Genomic DNA, 20,418 nt, shown 5'->3' with positions numbered 1-20,418 from the left:
CTCCCCCCTCTCATAGGAGGGAGAGCAGACTCAGAGGGAGAAGCAGACTCCCTGCTGAGCAGGGAGCCGGATGCGGGATCCTGGGACTCCGGGATCATGACCGGAGCCGAAGGCAGTCGTTTAACCGGCTGAGCCACCCAGGCGCCCCTTCCTCCCATTTCTTGACTGGATTATTTGTTCTTTGGGGGTTGAGTTTGATAAGTTCTTTATATATAGATTTTGCATACTAGCCCTTTATCTGATAGGTCATTTGCAAATATCTTCTCCCATTCTGTCAGTCGTCTTTTGGTTTTGTCGACTGCTTCCTTTGCTGTGCAAAAGCTTTTTATCTTGATGAAGTCTTTGTTTCCCTTGCCTTTGGAGACGTGTCTAGCAAGAAGTTGCTGCGACCCAGGTCACAGAAGTTGCTGCCTGTGTTCTCCTCTAGGATTTTGATGAGTTCCTGTCTCACATTTAGGTCTTACATCCATTTTGAGTCTATTTTTGTGTATGGTGTAAGAAAATGGTCCAGTTTCATTCTTCTGCGTGTGGCTGTCCAATTTTCCCAACACCATTTGGTGAAGAGACTGTCTTTTTTCCATTGGCTATTCTTTCCCACTCTGCCGAAGATTAGGTGACCATAGAGTTGAGGGTCCATTTCTGGGTTCGCTGTTCTGTTTCATTGGCCGATGTGTCTGTTTTTGTGCCAGTACCATACTGTCTTGATGATGACAGCTTTGTCATAGAGCTTGAGGACCGGAATTGTGATGCCACCAGCTTTGGTTTTCTTTCTCAACATTCCTTTGGCTCTTCGGGGTCTTTTCTGGTTCCGTACACATTTTAGGGTCATTTGTTCCAGCTCTGTGAAACAAGTTGATGGTATTTTGATAGAGATTGCCTTGAATGCACAGATTGCTCTGGGTCGTGGTAGCATAGAGATTTTAACAAATTTGTTCTTCCAGTCCATGAACATGGGGTGTTTTTCCATTTCTTTGTGTCTTCCTCAGTTTCTCTCGTGAGTGTTCTATAGTTTTCAGAGTACACATCCTTTGCCTCTTTGGTTAGGTCTATTCCTAGGTATCTTATGGTTTTGGGTGCAATTGTAAATGGGTTCGATTCCTTAATTTCTCTTTCTTCTGTCTCGTTGTTAGTGTATAGAAATGCAACTGATTTCTGTGCATTGATTTTATATCCTGCCACTTTGCTGAATTCCTGTATGAGTTCTAGCAATTTTGGGGTGGAGTCTTTTGGGTTTTCCACATAGAGTATTTCGTCATCTGCGAAGAGTGAGCGTTTGACTCCTTTGCCGATTCCGATGCCTTTTATTTCTTTTCGTTGTCTGATTGCTGAGGCTAGGACTTCTAGTGTCATGTTGGACAACAGTGGTGAGAGTGGACATCCCTGCCGTGTTCCTGACCTTAGGGGAGAAGCTCGCAGTTTTTCCCCATTGAGAATGATATTCACCGTGGGCTTTTCATAGATGGCTTTTATGGTATTGAGGTATGTGCCCTCTATCCCTGCACCGTGTCATAGATGGCTTTTATGGTATTGAGGTATGTGCCCTCTATCCCTGCACCGTGAAGAGTTTTAATCAAGAAAGCATGCTGTACTTTGTCAGATGCTTTTTCTGCATCTATTGAGCAGATCATATGGTTCTTGTCCTTCCTTTTATTAATGTAGCATATCACATTGATTGATTTGCGGATGTTGAACCACCTTTGCAGCCCAGGAATAAGTCCCACTTGGTCGTGGTGAATAATCCTCTTAATGTACTGTTGGCTCCTATTGGCGAGTATCTTGATGAGAACTTTTGCATCCGTGTTCATCAGGGATACTGGCCTGTAATTCTCCTTTTTGGTGGGGTCTTTGTCTGGTTTGGGGATCAAGGTAATGCTGGCCTCCTAGAAAGAGTTTGGAAGGCAGCTATGCTCACCACTATACCACCAATGCCTGCTATAGAAAGAGTTTGGAAGTTTTCCTTCCATTTCTATTTTTTGAAACCGCTTCAGAAGAATAGGCATTAATTCCTCCTTAAGTGTTTGTTAGAACTCCCCAGGGAAGCCATCCGGCCCTGGAGTTTTGTTTGTTGGGAGATTTTTGATTACTGCTTCAATTTCCTTGCTGGTTGTGGGTCTGTTCGGGTTTTTTTGTTTTTTCCTGTTTCAGTTTTGGTAGGTTGCACGTCTCTGGGAATGCATCCATTTCTTCCAGATTGCCTGATTTGTTGGCATATAGTCTTTCATAATATGTTCTTAAAATTGTTTGTACTTCCCTAGTGTTGGTTGTGATCTCTCCTCTTTCATTCATGACTTTATTGATTTGGATCCTTTCTCTTTTCTTTTTGCCAAATCTGGCGAGGGGTTTATCGATCCTATTAATTCATTCAAAGATCAAAGAATCAGCTCCTAGTTTCATGGCTGTGTTCTACTGTTCTTTTGGTTTCTATTTCATTGATTTCTGCTCTGGTCGTCATTAATTCTCGTCTCCTGCTGGGTTTAGGCTTTATTTGCTGTTCTTTCTCCAGCTCCTTTAAGTTTAAGGTTAGGTTGTATATTTAGGACCTTTCTTAGGCTGTTACTGCTCTATACTTCCCCCCGCCCCCAGGACTGCCTTTGCTGCATCGTGAAGGTTTTGAACAGTTGTGTTTTCATTTTCCTTTGTTTCCATGAATTCTTTTAATTCTTCTTTAGTTTCCTGGTTGACCCATTCATTAACTTTAACTTCCATGTGTTTGAGTTCTTTGCAAATTTCCTCTTGTGATTGAGTCCAAGTTTCAAGGCGTTGTGGTGTGAAAATATGCAGGGAATGATCCCATACTTTTGGTACCGGTTGAGACCTGATTTGCGACCCAGTATGTGATCTCTTCTGGAGAAAGTTCCACGTGCGTTCGAGAAGAATGTGTATTCTGTAGCTTTAGGTTGGAATGCTCTGAATATATCTGTGAAGTCCATCTGGTCCAGTGTCGACCTTGGAGAGTCGTGGACCTGGGGCGGCGAAGGAACTGAGGAAAAGAGACGACGGTAGAGCGAGGCACAGGGGACCCCGAGCAATCAGCCCGAGGTCCCGAGGTTTATTTTCCGTAATCGTACAGCGATATAGATCTAGAATGGTTTACAGCAGGGGCTTAGTAAGGCACATTCTTCCATGTACATAGGATTAGTCCAGCGTGTATGATAAGAATCTTTAAAGCAGGACAAGGGAACGAAGAGGGGAGTGCACAGCGTGCTATTTACAGGGCAAGGGAACAAAGAGGGGAGTGCACAGCGTGCTGTTTACAGGTGGCTTCCTATCTGCAAAACATCTGCTGCTGCCTATTTTAGAACAGACCACACACGTCCCAAGGGCATTTCACTCTGATCCTTTCAGGTCATTTTTAACCCTGCAATCTCAAGTTTTCTCAGAGATCTCGGAGGCCGAACGAACCTGCACCGGTGGTGGTTGTGGCGTTCTGTTCCCACAGTCCAGTGTGTCATTCACTCTTGTTAATGTATCATCATCAATGTGTTTCTTTAATTTTGTTATTAATTGGTTTATGTAATCGGCTGCTCCCATGTTAGGGGCACAGATATTTACAATTGTTAGATCTTCTTGTTGGATAGACCCCTTTCATTATGATACTGTCCTTCCTCATCTCTTATTACAGTCTTTGGTTTAAAATCCAATTTGTCTGGTATAAGGATTGCTACCCCAGCTTTCTTTTGATGTCCATTAGCATGATAAGTGGTTTTCCACTCCCTCACTTTGAATCTGGAGGTGTCCTTGGGTCTAAAATGAGTCTCTTGCAGACAGCATATCGATGGGTCTTGCTTTTTTATCCAGTCTGATACCCTGCGTCTTTTGATTGGGGCATTTGGCCCATTCACATTCAGGGTAACTATTGAAAGCTATGAATTTAGTGCCTTTGTATTACCTGTAACGTCCCTGTTTCTGTATATTGTCTCCGTTCCTTTCTAGTCTGTGTTACTTTGGGGTTCTCTCTTTGCGTAAAGGATCTCCTTTAATATTTCTTGCAGGGCTGGTTTAGTGATCAGAAATGTTTTAGTTTCTCTTTGTCCTGGAAACTCTTTTATGTCTCCTTCAATTTTGAATGACAGCCTTGCTGGAGAAATAAAGTATTCTTGGCTGCATATTTTTCTCCTTTAGCACCCTGAATATATCCTGCCAGTCCTTACTGGCCCGCCAGGTCTCTGTGGTTAGGTCTGCTGCCAGTCTAACGTTTCTACCCTTGTCGGTTAAGGACCTCTTGTGCCGAGCTGCTTTCAGGATTTTCTCTTTGTCTCTGAAATGTGCAGGCTTCACTACTATATGTCGAGGTGTTGACCTGTTTTTATTGATGTTGAAGGGGGTTGGGTTCTCTGTGCCTCCTGGATCTGAATGCCTGTTTCCTTCCCCAGATTAGGGAGGTTCTCCGCTATCATTTCTCAAATATACCTTCTGCCAACCCCCCTTCCTCTTCTTCTGGGATCCCAATTATTCTAATATTGTTTCGCTTTACGGTATCACTTATCTCTTGAATTCTCGCCTCATGATCCAGTGGTTGTTTATCTCTCTTTTTTCTCAGCTTTCTTATTCTCCATCATTTCTTAATTTTTTAAAATTTTTTTAAAGATTTCATTTATTTTATTGACAGAGTAGACACAGCAAGAGAGGGAACATAAGCAGGGGTCATGGGTGAGGAAGAAGCAGGCTTTCTGCTGAACAGAGAGCCTGATGCGGGGCTCGATCCCAGGACCCTGGGATCATGACCTGAGCCAAAGGCAGATGCTTAACGACGGAGCCACCCAGGTGCCACATTTTATTTTGTCTTCTGTATCACTACTTCTCCTTTCTGCCTCATTTATCCTAGCAGAGCCTCCAAATTTTTTTTATTTTAAATACATAATTTTTATTAAGTATAGCTTAGTAAGTCTGGAAAAGATAAGTAAATAATGTTTTATTTCACCCTTACCCATATGTATGTGATAAATTCTTTAAAATTTCTTTTTATTTTAAGGATTTTATTTATTTATTTGACACAGAGAGATAGTGAGAGAGCACAGAGAGGGAGAAGCAGACTCCCTGCTGAGCAAGGAGCCCAACATGGGTTCGATCCCAAGACCCTGGGATTATGACCTGAGCTGAACACAGCCGCTTAACCAAGTGAGCCACCCAGGCACCCCTAAAATTTCTCTTCAGTTAGCTGACATATGTTATATCATTAGTTTCAGATGTAGTGTTCAGTGAATCATCAGTTGTATATAACAGCCAGGGCTCTACACATCACGTGCCCTCCTTCATGCCCATCACCCACTTACCCCATCCCCCCACCCACCTCCCCTCCAGCAAACCTCAAGTTGGTTTCCTATAGTTAAGAGTCTCTCATGGTTTGTTTCCCTCTCTGGTTTCTTCCCATTTTAGTTTTCTCTCCCTTCCCCTATGATTCTCTGCACTGTTTCTTATATTTCACATGTGTATGAAACCATATGCTAACTGTCTTTCCCCGATTGACTTTTCTCGCAGCATAATACCTTCCATTTCCATCCACGTCAATGTAAATTGTAAGATTTCATCCTTCTGATGGCGTAGTAATATTCCATTGTATTTATATATACCGCATCTTCTTTATCCATTCATCTGTTGATGGACATTTGGGCTGTTTCCACAGTTTGGCTATTGCGGATATTCCTGCTATAAAAATTGGTGTCCAGGTGCCCCTTCTGATCACTACATTTGCATCTTTGGGGTCAATACCTTGTAGTACAATTACTGGGTCATCGGGTAGCTCTATTTTTAACTTCTTGAGGAACCTCCATACTGTTTTCCAGAGGGAGAGCCTCCATTTTTTAGTGCAGCTTATTAATAGCCTTTTGATTTCGATTTGTTAAGATTTTAGTTCTTTTATTTCTCCAGAAAGGCATTCTGTAGTGTCTTCTATGCTTTTTCAAGCCCAGCTAGTATCTTTAGGATTGTTATTCCAAGCTCTAATTCCAGCATCTTACTTTTATCCATACTGATGAGGTCCCTGTCAGTCAGTACTGCCTCTTGTTCTCTTATTTGAGGTGAGTTTTTCCATCTAGTCATTCTGTCCAGAGAAGAATAGATGAATGAGAGAACAAAATACTAAAAGAGCAACAACGCCCCCAGAGAAATCTACTCTTAACAAATCAGAGGAGACCTGAAGCCACAAAAATAAGTAAACTAAGAATTAAAGTCGAAAGAGAATATAATCGGACAGCTGATGAGAACAGAGCAATACACTAGATTCTGGGTGTATTTTGGTCTGTTTGTTAGAAGAAACTACATCCCAAAATTGTAAAGAAAGAAAAACTTATATATATGCAAAAATAAAATTAAATACAATGAAAGTATAGAATGTAATTATAAAAATGAACGTTAAAAACATTTTTAAAAAACGAGTTGATAAAATAAGAAATTGGTTGTAAAGGAAGAAAAATTACAATTGAGAGATTAAGGAATCATGAGAAAAAGCCATGACTTCTATATAGTATTTTCGTCTAGTGCTGGAGTTTTGCAGTTCTGTGTGATCGGTAAACTTGGTCTTAGCCGGATGTTCTTGCTGATTTTCTGGAGGAGAGGCCTGTTGTGCTGATTCCCAGGGGTCTTTGCTCCGGCAGTATTGCACTGCCCTTGCCAGGGGCCAGCCTAAGTCAGGGCCTCGGGATTGCTCTATGTGGCTTCTGTTCCCTGAAGGCTTTCCGCACCACTTTATAGGATGAGAATGAAAATGTCAGCCTCCCAGCGTCCAGCCCTGGAGCTGAAAGCTGGCACCCTCCGCTCTTCAGTGTGCCCTCACGGAGAAGCTGTCAATCACTCTTATCTCCCTGGTTTCTGTCTGCCTTCTGTGTACACCCAGCCTGTGACTGAACATTTTTATCTCAGCCACACCAACTCCCTTTGGAGTTTCCAAACTTTGCAGTCTCCTGTGGCATGCATTCATGCCGCTCCTCCTGGGAGAGGGAGGGAGGTCTTGCCCTGGTTCTGCCACTTGTATGGCCCCTGCTCTGAGAGCGGTCGCCCAACTGGCTGCGGTTTGTGGTTTATGGCAACACTGAGCTGAACGCCCCCCTCCTCAACTCTCTGATTGCAGCCGGCTTCACTGCTCAAATGCCTGGGAACTCTCCCATACTCAGGCACCCCCATTCTTTCTGTGACCTTGGGGATCCTGAAATAAGGCTGTTCCACCTAGGGTTCCACCCTGCTTCTCCACCTGAGTGCCTTTCAAGCAGGGATGTCCCTCGCCGGAGCGGACTTCTAAAATATCCGATTTGCGCACCACTGCTTTATCACTTTCTGATAGCCGGCTTATGTAGGCTCCCTCGCCCCCACGGTTTATCTTCCCATATATCACCTCAGATTCGCTTCTCCACACCTCCTACCTTGCAGAAAGTGGTTGCTTTTCTATTTGTAGAATTGCAACAGTTCTTTTCTTAGATCTCAGGTTGAGTTCACAGGTCTTCAGAATGATTTGGGGAAAGCTACCCAGCTAAATTCTAGGGACCAACAAAACTATGGTCCTCTACTCCTCCGCCATCTTCCTCTTCTTCCAGAAAGTCTATATTCAATAGACCTATATTAATTGTACTTTTTATCAGATTCATCTAAATAGCATTACATATGTTTCTTCTCAGTTACCTAAGATTAAAATAAGTAGGGATTTATTTTATTTATGTGATTATCTTTCTATTGAAGCAATCCCTAACTTAGTTTTAGTCTCTAAAAGTGTTATTTAAAGACCGCATTTCATAAGCTATATATAATTCCTACAGTAATGTCTCTTTAACTTGAACATTATAAATAATATTTGACTTATTTCAGATGCAGCGGGAGATGGAAAGGAATATAACTAGAGAACTAGAAGAAGGTATGTTGCCAAATTTATGAATTAAGGTGGTCATTGATTTTGGAAATAAACTATGAATAGTAAATGGCATCCCTTTCCCTTGTTTGGATAATAGGTACTACATAAATTTTTTTATATCTATCTAATAAAAATGTAAAACATAAACATAATGAAGAACATACTTATTCCTCATTTAATCATCGTGTTTGTTCAGACTTTTTTTAAAAATCTCCAAACGTCTACGTATCTGTTATTATTTCTGGCTATAATCTTTCTTCACTTCTGCCTCTCCTATGGAACCGTCAACCTGAATAAGTGGGATTTCTCAAATTCTTGTTTCTGCTAGTGGTATAAGACCAAAAAAACCAGACTTGTCTTAGTAATAGTTAAGCAATTATAGTCCATATAGCTGTCACTTGACAGATGGTATTTAAATCTCCAGTCATTGATTTTGTCATTGGTTTACCTTTTGCCATTGAGTAAAATTCCAAGTTCCTTATATGGAATAAAAACACCCAAATCAATTTGGTTCTTGCCAGATTATTCAGCCTTCTCTGTCGCTACTTACCCTACTCTGTTGCTTTGCTCTAGCACCTCTTCAGCGTAGACTACTTGCAATTCCACAAGTGTTCTTCCTCACTCTTTGTATATGTTCTTTGTATATGTGTCTTCCCTCCACCTGGCACACTTTTTCCTTGTACTTCAGGTATCAGTTTACATATCACCTCCACCAAAAAGCAGACAATATTGATAGAAAAGTAGGATGTCCCTTTTGTGTGTTCTTATAGTGTCTTGTTTTATACCTGTCATGGTATATTCAACTCTAAAATTGCCTGTTTGCTTTTTCAGTTTATAGTATATGGTTGTTCAGGGGTGGGCTCTGTCATCATCATGTAATTTCATCTCGTAATGAGAAACTAGAAGCTCTGATATTTATCCACAATAGCAATTAACTTGGTGGGCAACCATGAGCAAAATATATTTAAAAGTCATCTTGTATTTTGTAGTTCTATGCAGATATTTTTCATTCTTCTTAACACTCATAAGGCTTCAACTTTGTTTTTTACTAACTTGTAGTTAACTACAAAGTTAAAATTTTAGATAAAGAATGTAACTCTTTTTCTTTTCAGCTGCTGCTGAATTTGAATCAGACTCATTGTATAAGACCTCCTCTTTAGAATCTACTTGTGAACCACATGTAAAGTACGATCCACTAGAGAAATCGTCAAAAGAATTTTTACAGATTTTGAAGAAAAAGTACATGCTCTGAAAGATCAATAATAATTCATTTACTGGATGTTTGTATAACATCTTAATTGTGTCCTACTAAACGTATGATGTGTGAAAATCTTTATTAAAGGAAACGGGTTTGGATCATATGTGTAATGAAAGTTTATATAATATTTTAAGCTATGTTTCTTGGCACCTAATTAACTTTTAAGCAGGTTTTGTATGTGGAAACCAGCACTGTTGAGTTTTACATGCTTCAGGCTGCCCAAATACCAGCTTTTTAAACAGCACCCAACCAACCAAATTGTCGTTAGTACTTCAGTGGTGTTAATTGATAGCCTTTTTGTATTTTCCAGTTTTTATTACTACATATGGACCTAGAGATTTACACAGACATCATTTTGATATATTGCTGCTAAGGCTATTGTCAGTGTTTGTATATATTACAATTTTTGTAGTGCCATAAAACCTACGTATAATTTTAATTTTAATTTCAAGTACTGATTCGTAGCTCTTTCCTCATGGTGAAATAAGATTTGCCTAAGGCTTTTCACCTTTTCTGTTTATTTTTGATTTACTTTTTGAAAACAGTCTTAAAATTAGAGAAAAGAAAAATTGGAGAAAAAAGAACTTTTCCACCCCAGAACGATTTGCAGGTAAATTGTTAAATTATGCCTGATTCCCCTAGCATTTATATCCTACAAGTCAGTACATTCCACATAACTACTGTACAACCCTGACAATCAGACAATTAACTCTCATACAATTAACACTTGAATAATGTCGGGGTTAGGGGCACTGACCCTTTGCAGTCAGAAATATGTGAATAACTTTTGACTCCCCAACTTTTGACTTTACTAATAATCTGCTGTTGACCAGAAAACTTACTGGTACCAGAACAGTCAATTAACCTGTGTTTTGTATGTTATATGTATTCCATATTATATTCTTAGAATAAAGTAAGCTAGAGAAAAAATGTTATTGAAATCATAAAAGAAAATACATTTAGAGTACTATCATGTATTTATTGAAAACATCTGCCTATAAGTGCACCCATTCAAACCATGTCAACTATACATTCTATCATTTTTTTAAAAGATTGTATTTATTTATTTGACAGTGAGAGCACAAGTAGGCAGAGCGGCAAGCAGAGGGAGAGGGAGAAGCAGGCTCCCCACTGAGCAGAGAGCCCGACATGGGGCTCGATCCCAGGACCCCAGAATCATGAGCTGAGCCGAAGGCAGACGCTTAACCAACTGAGCCACCCAGGCACCCTGTACATTCTGTCATTTAATCATCATATTTTTAAGTTTTGTCACTTGTCTGTAATATCCTATACGCACGGAAGGTCCTGTTCAGAGCCATGTATTTAATTCAGATGTTGTGTCTCTTAGTTCTTTCAGTTTAGAATAGTTCCTTAGTCTTTCCTTAATTTTCATGACTTTTAATCTTTTATTAAAGAGTTAATTCCAGTAATGGAGAATGTCTTTCAATGTGGGTTTTTCTTATGTTTCCTGATGATAAAATTCAGATCAGGGATGCCTGGGTGGCTCAGTTGGTTAAGCAACTGCCTTCAGCTCAGGTCATGATCCTGGTGTCTTGGGATCAAGTCCTGCATCGGGCTCCCTGCTCAGTGGGGAGCCTGCTTCTCCCTCTGCCTGCCACTCCCCCTGCTTGTGTTTTCTCTCTCGCTGACAAATTAAAAAAAAAAAAAAAACTTAAAAAAAATTCAGATCATACATTTTTAGCAAGAGTATGACTGAAGTGGTCCTCTACTCTTCTCATTGCATCCTATCATGTGACCTACAATTTGGTTTGTCCCATTGTTGGTGATGTGAGCATTGATCCTGGAGGTAATATCTGCCAGGTTTCTCCTCTGGAATGTTAACTTTCCACTTTATAACTCATTAGTATTTTAGGGGAAGTACTTTGAGACATGTAAATATCTCCTTTCTCAGACACCCTGTGCCAGGCCACATCTTCTGCAGATGATTTACTGCCCCCACAGGCTCTGAAAACCCCATGCTGGACTGTTCTTTCCCTTCAGTCCGTGATACCACATTCTCTGTTGTTGACCTTTCAGGGGTGTTCCAACACTGCAGGGTGGCTCTCCCACTTTTATGCCTTCCCCATTCTAGCCAGGCTCCAACACCACACTCTGGGCCACCACAGCTCCCTGTTTCTATGCTTTTGAACTGAAAATTTGGGAATAGAAAGAAGAGAGGGGGGAAAAGGCTCCATAGGTCTTTTATAATCAACTTGTCAAGCTTTACAAAGCAAAGATTCTGATTAGAATTGCATTGAATCTATAAATACTTTATAGGGAAAAGACATAATACTGAGTTTTCCTAACAGTATTTCAGTTGATTAACTCTCAATGTTAAAAAATTTCCTATAAAGGTCCTGCCGATGTTTTTTAGATTTATTCCCAGTAATTGAATACTTTTGACCCCATTATAGATATTATTTTCAAAAATCAATTTCATTTCCTGTTTGTTGCTAGCTTATAGAAATAACAGTATTCTGTATATTGAGCTTAGATTCACCTATCTTGCTAAACTGTCTTATTATATTGTTTCTCCCAATTCTGGAGGCTAGGAAGTCCAAAATCAAGGCACTGGCAGATTCAGTGTCCAGTGAGGGCCGGCTTCCTGGTTCATGGATGCTGGTCTTCCTCCTGTTTCCTCATAAGGCACAGGGCCAAGGGAGCTCTCTCAGGTATCCTTTATTTATAAGGGCACTAATCCCATTCATGAGGGCTCCACCTTCATGACTTCATCACTTCCCAAAGCCCCCACCTCCAAATACTATTACATGGAACATTAAGATTTAATACATGAATTTGGGAGTGGGGGGAACAAATAGTCTATAGCAAGGTTGTTCCTTGTTCTTGGCCAGGTAGGCTTCCCCAATATGGCTGCTTACCTCATGAGGCCAACAAGGAGAATTTCACTGCAGAGAGGGCTCAGTCCTCTTTTAAGGGTTTCACCTGCTTAAATCAGGCTTACATAGAATAATCCCCTTTTGATCAACTCAAAATTAACCATTGTATCTGCAAAATTCCATTACATTTGCCATTTTCTAATGGCTAGAGTCAAGTCACAGAGCTTGGCTACTCTTAAGGGCAAAGGATTATAAAAGGTGAGAACACCAAAGGGCATTTATTATGGGGTCACCTAGGGTCTTTCTGTTACGATTCTATTAACAAAGTTCCCTTCTACTACTCGTTTTCTAAGTTTTATCATGAATGTTGAAAGATAATAGATGTTTGTTTTGCATATATTGAGATAATTTTTTAAAAATTTGTCAATGTCGTCAATTACATTAAGTGCTCATGTCAAACCAACCTTGCATTTCTTAGGTAAACTGAATTTAGTTGTGATTTCATTCGTCTGTTTCATACATTGCTACTCTTGATATGATGAAATTTTGGTGAGGATTTTGTCCTCTCTGTTCATGGATAATGATAATGCAAGGAGTTTTGAATGCTTTTAACTCAATTTACATGGCTCCAAACTTATGTGTATTGTTGCTTTGTGTTTTAATTCTCTCTTGTATCTTTAAAAAATACTCAACATTTTTATAACTTTTATATGATACTGTCAGTGTTCATTTAAATTGAAGGACATATTTAATTATTTTTTTCCCCTCTCCTCTTGCGTCTCAGAATTTCTACTTGGGATTATTTTTCTTCTGTTTGTTTATGTGCATTCTTTAAAATTTCCATGAGCAAGAGCTGCCAGGTAATGAATCTCTGTTTAAGATGTCTTTATTGGGCGCCTGGGTGGCTCAGTTGATTAAGTGTCTGCCTTTGGCTCAGGTCATGATCCCAGGGTCCTGGGATTGAGCCCCACTTCAGGCTCACTGCTCAGCGTGGAGTCTGACTCTCCCTCTCTCTCTGCCCCTCCCCTCACTTGTTCTTCCTCTCTCGCTCCTTCTCTCTCACTCTCTTCCAAATAAATAAAATCTTGAAAAAAGAATAAAAATGCCTTTATTTCCTCTTACTCTTGATACACATTTTCACAGCATAGAGAATCCTAGGTGAGTAGTTACTTTCTTTGATCATACAGAAAATGTCATTCCACTGCCCTTTGTCTCTCATAATTGCTCTTTAGAAATTAGCTGTCTGCCTATTTCTCCTTTGAACATAATCTGTTCCCCACTCTGCTCCTTTTCCCCACAATTTTTGGTTGCTCTAAAGATTTTACTCTTGCGGGCGGGGTGGGGGAGGAATTCTTTTTCTTTTTGTGTTTACTGCAGGTACGCTATTATGGGTCTAGATTTGATGTCTTGCTATTTATCTTAATAATGTTCCATAATTAGAATTCCATTTACAGCAGCTCCAAAAACCAAAATATACCTAGGAATAAACGTAACCTAGCAGGTAAAGGATCTGTATTCTAGAAGCTACAGAACACTTATGAAAGAAATTGAGGAAGACACAAAGAGATGGAAAAACATCCCATGCTCATGGATTGGAAGGATAAATATCGTTAAAATGTCTATGCTTCCCAGAGCAATTTACCCTTTCAATGCAATCTCTTTCAAAATACCATTGACATTTTTCACAGAGCTGGAACAAATAATGCTAAAATTGCTATGGAACAGAAAAGACCCTGAATTGCCAGGGGAATGTTCAAAAAGAAAACCAAAGCTGGAGGTACCACAGTGCCTGACTTCAAGCTATATTACAAAGCTGTAGTCAAGACAGTATGGTATTGGCACAAAAACAGACACATAGATCAGTGGAACAGAGTAGAGACCCCAGAAATGGACTCTCAACTCTATGGTCAACTAATCTTTGACAAAGCAGGAAAGAACATCGAATGGGAAAAAAAAGACAGTCTCTTCAATAAATGGTGCTGGGAAAACTCGACAACCACATGCAGAAGAATAAAACGAGACATCCTCTTACACCATACACAAAGATAAAATGGGTGAAAGACCTCTATGTGAGACAAGAATCCATTAAATCCTAGAGGAGAACATAGGCAATAACCTCTTTGACATTGGCCACAAGAACTTTTTCAAGTCACGTCTCTAAAAGCAGCAGAAACAAAAGCAGAAATGAACATTTGGGACTTCATCAAGATAAAAACCTTTTGCACAGCAAAGGAAGCAGTCAACAAAACTAAGAGGCAATCCAAAGGATGGGAGAAGATGTTTGCAAATGACATTTCAGATAAGGGGCTGATATCCAAGATCTATAAAGAACTTCTCAAACTCAACACCCCAAAAACAAACCAGTCAAGAAATGGGCAGAAGATATGAAAAGACACTTCTCTGAAGAAGACATCCAAATGGCTAACAGACACATTAAAAAAAATGTTCAACATCGCTAGCCATCAGGGAAATACAAATCAAAACCACAATGAGATACCACCTTACACCAGTTAGAATGGCCAAAATGAACGAGACAGGAAAAAGTGTGGAGAAAAGGGAACCCTCTTACACTGTTGGTGGGAATGCAAGCTTGTACACCCACTCTGGAAAACAGTATGGAGGTTCCTCAAGAGATTAAACATACAGCTACCCTATGACCCAGCTATTGCACTACTAGGCATTTACCCTGAAGATATGTATGTAGTAAAAATAAGGGGCACATGCACCCCATAGTTCATAGCAGCAATGTCCACAATAGCCAAACTGTGGAAGGAACTGAGAGGCCCTTCAACAGATGAATGGTTACAGATGTGGTACATATATACAATGGAATATTACTCAGCCATCAGAAGGGATGAATACTCACCATTTGCCTTGACATGGATGGAAGTGGAGGGGATTATGCCAAGTGAAATAAGTCAAGCTCCTATGTGGAACATAAGGAATAGAGCGGAGGACCACAGGGGAAGGGAGGGAAAACTGAATGGGAAGAAATCAGAGAGGGAGACAAACCATGAGAGACTCTGGACTCCAGGAAACAAACTGAGGGTTACAGAAGGGAGGGGTAGGGGGATGGGGTAACCGGCCGATGGGTATTAAGGAGGGCACGTGTTGGGGTGAGCACTGGGTGTTATAGGCAACTAATGAATTGTTGAACACTACAACAAAAACTTATGATGTACTGTATGCTGGCTAACTGAACATAATCAAAATTCATTTGGCCTTTTGAATCTGATTTGGTGTCTCAGATTAAACATATTTAGACTTTCTTATCTAGGCCCCATATTTCTTAACCTCTCTTTCATGTCTCCATGGTTGTCTTTTGGTCTCTTCCCTTATATCCTCAATTATTTCTTCTATTTTCCTAGTTAATTTTCACCTCTGCTGTATCCAGTCTGCTGTCTTACCTATCCATAGAAATTTCAGTTGGGGTTAAGGCATTTTTAAAATAAGTTTTCTTCGGGTCTTTAAAAAAATCTATTTAAATAATATAGTTTTTCATTATTTGAAGAATATGTTTTGTTTTTTTAATCATTAACTGAGGATCTACTTCAGGGGAGGAAAAGATGGTGGAGGAGTAGGGGACCCTTTACCAACCGGTCCCTGAATTGGGCTGGATATCTACCAGACCACTTTGAACACCCAGGAAATCACCCTGAGATATAAGAAGATATATCTGGATCTCTACAAACAGAATATCACAGGCGGTTGATTTGGAGGTATGAAGCGGGGAGCCGTGATTCCGCGGGCAGCTATCGGAGGATAAACGGCAGCAGGAGGGAGCATGGCCGTCAGGATCCTACACCGCTAGTGAGCGATAGCCTCCCGCGCTGGGGACGGGGCACAGACTCGCACACCGGTAGCGGCAGGGAAGGGACTTTAGGGCAGTCCCCAGACTGAAACGTGGAGCAGTGGGGTGCATGGGAACTGGGGGAGGCTGTCGGTTTTAGAGACACAAAGGGCAGAGACATGCCCCGACCAGGAGGCGAGGACTGGGAGTGCTGCTGAGGGGCTCACAACCCAGGATGCTGCAGTTCATAGCAGCACACACAGAAACGGAGATAGTGTGGCCTGGAGAGCTCACCGAAGAACAGACTGCGATATTTCTGCTCTGAGGCAGAGAGGGTTGGAAACGATCTCTTCTGCGCTGGCTCTCAGAAGAGACGCAGAAAGCCGCCAAGGAAAGCCGCCAGAGAACAAAAGCCCCCCAAAACGGGTTTTCACTGAGCCCAGCCCCTGCCACAGGGGGTAGGGCAACTGCCCAAACAAGGTTGCCTGAGTAACAGCAGGGCAGGCCCCTCCCCCAGAAGACAGCCTGGAGAACAAGAGTCCAGCAACCCTAAAGTTCCTATAAAAAGGTGCATCTTGCTTGGGTCGTGGTCAATAATTTGGACTCTGTACATTCCCTCAACCACCCCTCAACAGAATGACTCAGAGAAGGAACCCCCAAAATAGGAAAGACTCAAGAGACTGTGACTTCTGCCACAGATTCATAAATGCATACAGATATAACCAAGATGTCAGAGATGGAATTCAGGGTAGCAATTGTCAAGACAGTAGCTAAGATGGAGAAGTGGATTAATGGCAATGTAGAGTCTCTAAGGGCAGAAATGAAAGCTGAACTGGCAGAACTTAAAAGTGCTATCAGTGAGATCCAATCTAATCTAGATAATCTAACAGCTAGGGTAAGCAAGGCAGAAGAATGACTTAGTGATCTAGAAGACCAATTAATAGACAAGAAGGAAAAAGAGGAGGCCAGGGAAAAACAACTCAGAATCCATGAAAAGAGAATCAGAGAAATAAGTGACACCATGAAACGTTCCAATGTCAGAATTACTGGGATCTGTGAGGGGGTGGCGAGAGAGGACTAGAAGATATATTTGAGCAAATCTAGCTGAGAACTTCCCTAATCTGGGGAATGAAACAAATATTTGTGTCCTAGAAGCAGAGAGGACCCCTCCCAAGATCAAGGAAAACAGGCCAGCGCCCCGGTATGTAATAGTAAAACTCGCAAATCTTAGAACCAAGGAAACCGTCTTAAGGGCAGTTAGGGGGAAGAGATTGCTTACATACAGAGGGAGGAACATCAGAATAATGTCAGACCTATCCACAGAGACCTGGCAAGTCAGAAAGGGCTGGCAAGACCTATTCAGACACATGCAGCCAAGAATACTTTATGTGGCGAGGCTGTCATTTAGAATGGATGGAGAGATGCAGAGCTTCCAAGAGCAGCAGAAACTGAAAGAATATGTGACCATTAAGCCAGCCATGCAAGAAATATTAAGGGGGGTTCTATAAAAGGAGAAAGACCCCAAGAGTGATATAGAACTGAAATTTACAGAGGCAATCTATAAAGACAAGGTCTTCACAGGCAACATGATGACAATAAATTCATATCTCTCAATAGTCACTCAACTTGAACGGCCTAAATGCTCCCATAAAACGGCACAGGATTGCAGATTGGATAAAAAGACAGGACCCATCCATATGCTGTCTACAAGAGACTCGTTTTCAACCTAAAGATACATCCAGACTGAAAGCGATGGGATGGATATCCATCTTCCATGCCAACGGACCTCAAAAGTAAGCTGGGGTAGCAATTTTTATATCAGACAATTTAGATTTTAAGCTAAAGACTGTAATTAGAGACACAGAAGGACACTATATCATTCTTAAAGGATATATCCAACAAGAAGATCTAACAATTGTAAATATCTACACCCCCAACATGGGAGGAGCCATCTACATAGGCCAACTGTTAACCAAAAGAGAGTCATATTGATAACAATATGTTAATTGTAGGAGACCTCAATACTCCACTCTCAGCAATAGACAGATCATCTAAGCAGAATATCAACAAAGAAACAAGAGCTTTGAATGACACACTGGACCAGATGGACCTCATAGTTATATACAGAACATTCCACCCTAAAACAACAGAATACTCATTCTTCTCGAGTGCACATGGAACTTTCTCCAGAATAGACCACATACTGCACCACAAATCAGGTCTCAACCGACACCAAAAGACTGAGATTATTCCCTGAATCTTCTCAGACCATAATGCTTTAAAACTGGAACTCAACCACAAGAAAAAGTTTGGAAGAAATTCAAACACTTGGAAGCTAAAGACCACTCTGCTCAAGAATGTTTGGGTCAACCAGGAAATCAAAGAAGAACTTACACAATTCATGGAAACCAATGAGAACGAAAACACATCGGTCCAAAACCTATGGGATACAGCAAAGGCGGTCCTAAGGGGGAAATACATAGCCATCCAAGCCTCACTCAAAAAATAGAAAAACCCCGAATTCACCAACTAACTTTACAGCTTAAAGAACTAGAGAAAAAGCAACAAACGATTCCTAAGCTATGCATTAGAAGAGAAATAATTAAGATTAGAGCATTGATCAATCAGTTAGAAACCAGAAACACAGTGGATCAGATCAACGAAACCAGAAGCTGGTCCTTTGAAAGAATTAATAAGATCAAAAGCCACTGGCCAGACTTATCCAAAAGAAAAGAGAAAGGACCCAAATTAATAAAATTGACTAACAGCAAGGAAACAGAATCAATTATTAGAAATTATTATCAACAACTATATGCCAATAAATTGAGCAACCTGGAAGAAAGGGATGCCTTCCTGGAAACCTATAAACTGCCTAGACTGAAACAGGAAGAAATTGACAACCTGAATAGGCCAATAACCAGTAAAGGGATTGAAGCAGTGAGCAAAAACCTCCCAAAAAACAAGAGTCCAAGGCCTGATGGATTCCCTGGGGAATTCTACCAAACATTCAAAGAAGAAATAATCCCTATTCTCCTGAAGCTGTTTCAAGAAATAGAAACAGAAGGAAAGCTTCCAGACTCATTCTATGAGGCCAGCATTACCTTAACCCCCAATCCAGGCAAGGACCCCATCAAAAAGAGAATTTCCAATCGATATCCCTGATGAATATGGATTCCAAAATTCTCAATAAAATCCTAGCAAATAGGGTCCAACAGTACATTAAAAGGATCATCCACCACGACCAAGTGGGATTTATCCCCGGGATGCAAGGGTGGTTCAACATTCGCAAGTCAATCAATGTCATAGAACACATTAATAAGAGGAGAATAAACATTGTTAAAATGTCTATGCTACCCAGAGCAATCTATACCTTCAACGCCATCCCGATCAAAATTCCCATGACATTTTTCAAAGTGTTGGAACAATCCTAAAATTTGTATGGAATCAGAAGAGACCCCGAATCGCCAAGGAAATGTTGAAAAAGAAAAACAAAGCTGGGGGCATCACGTTGCCTGATTTCAAGCTATATTACAAAGCAGTGATCACCCAGAGAGCATGGTACTGGCCCCAAAACAGACATATAGACCAATGGAACAGAATAGAGAGCCCAGATATGGACCCTCAACTCTATGGTCAAATATCTTCGACAAAGCAGGAAAAATTATGCAATGGAAAAAGGACAGTCTCGTCAATAGATGGTGCTGGCAAAATTGGACAGCTCTATACAGAAGAATAAAACTCAACCATCCTCTAACACTATACAGAAAGATAAACTCAAAATGGATGAAAGATCTCAATGTGAGACAGGAATCCATCAAAATCCTAGAGGAGAACATAGGGAGTAACCTCTTTGACATCGGCCACAGCAACTTCTTTCAAGATAACATCTCCAAAGGCAAGTGAAACAAAAGCAAAAACGAGCTTTTGGGACTTCATCAAGATAAAAAGATTCTGCACAGCAAAGGAAACAGTCAAAAAACAAAGAGGCAACCCACAGAATGGGAGAAGATATTTACAAATGGCACTACAGACAAAGGACTGATATCCAAGATTTATAAAGAACTTCTCAAACTCAACACCCAAAAAACAAATAATCAAGTCAAAAAATAGGCAGGAGACATGAACACTTTTCAAAAGAAGACATACAAATGGCTAACAGACACATGAAAAAATGTTCATCATCATTAGCCATCAGGGAAATTAAAATCAAAACCACACTGAGATACCACCTTATGCCAGTTAGAATGGCAAAAATTGACAAGGCAAGAAACAAATGTTGGAGAGGTTTTGGAGAATGGGGAACCCTCTTACACTGTTGGTGGGAATGCAAGTTGGTAGAGCCATTTTGGAAAACAGTGTAGAGGTTCCTCAAAAAATTAAACATAGAACTACCCTATGACCCAGCAATTGCACTACTGGGTATTTACCCCAAAGACACAGATGTAGTGAAAAGAAGGGCCATATGCACCCCAGTGTTCGTAGCAGCAATGTCCACAATAGCCAAGCTGTGGAAGGAGCTGAGATGCCTTTCAACAGATGGATGGGTAAAGATGTGGTCCATATATACAATGAAATACTGCTCAGCCATCAGAAGGGATGAATACCCAACTTTTACATCCACATGGTTGGGACTGGAGGAGATTATGCTAAGTGAAATAAGTCAAGCAGAGAAAGTCAATTATCATACGGTTTCACT

The 20,418-nt window shown here is 40.7% G+C and overlaps 2 protein-coding genes across 2 annotated transcripts in view; one reads left to right on the top strand and one right to left on the bottom strand.

Moving 5' to 3' along the window:
* The window catches only part of LOC148163641 (ankyrin repeat domain-containing protein 26-like), an 87,327-nt gene extending 78,134 nt beyond the window's left edge, over positions 1–9,193 (top strand). Inside the window, exons 26-27 of the mRNA XM_088025467.1 lie at positions 7,795–7,840; positions 8,950–9,193. Of these exons, the coding sequence (XP_087881593.1) occupies positions 7,795–7,840; positions 8,950–9,089 (186 nt within the window). The 3' untranslated portion in view covers positions 9,090–9,193. The remainder of the gene's footprint in view (positions 1–7,794; positions 7,841–8,949) is intronic.
* Positions 1–20,418, bottom strand: part of LOC114203611 (acyl-CoA-binding domain-containing protein 5-like) — a 294,339-nt gene that overhangs the window by 169,089 nt on the left and 104,832 nt on the right. The gene's annotated exons all lie outside the window — the stretch shown is intronic.

Source organism: Eumetopias jubatus, unplaced genomic scaffold (assembly GCF_037043125.1).
Source record: "Eumetopias jubatus isolate StellerSeaLion01/CBP00866 unplaced genomic scaffold, mEumJub1_p1.0 scaffold_8, whole genome shotgun sequence".
In the NCBI taxonomy this organism is placed as follows: domain Eukaryota; kingdom Metazoa; phylum Chordata; class Mammalia; order Carnivora; family Otariidae; genus Eumetopias; species Eumetopias jubatus.
Note: the sequence above shows the minus strand (reverse complement) of the source record. Positions and strands in the feature narration are given on the sequence as shown.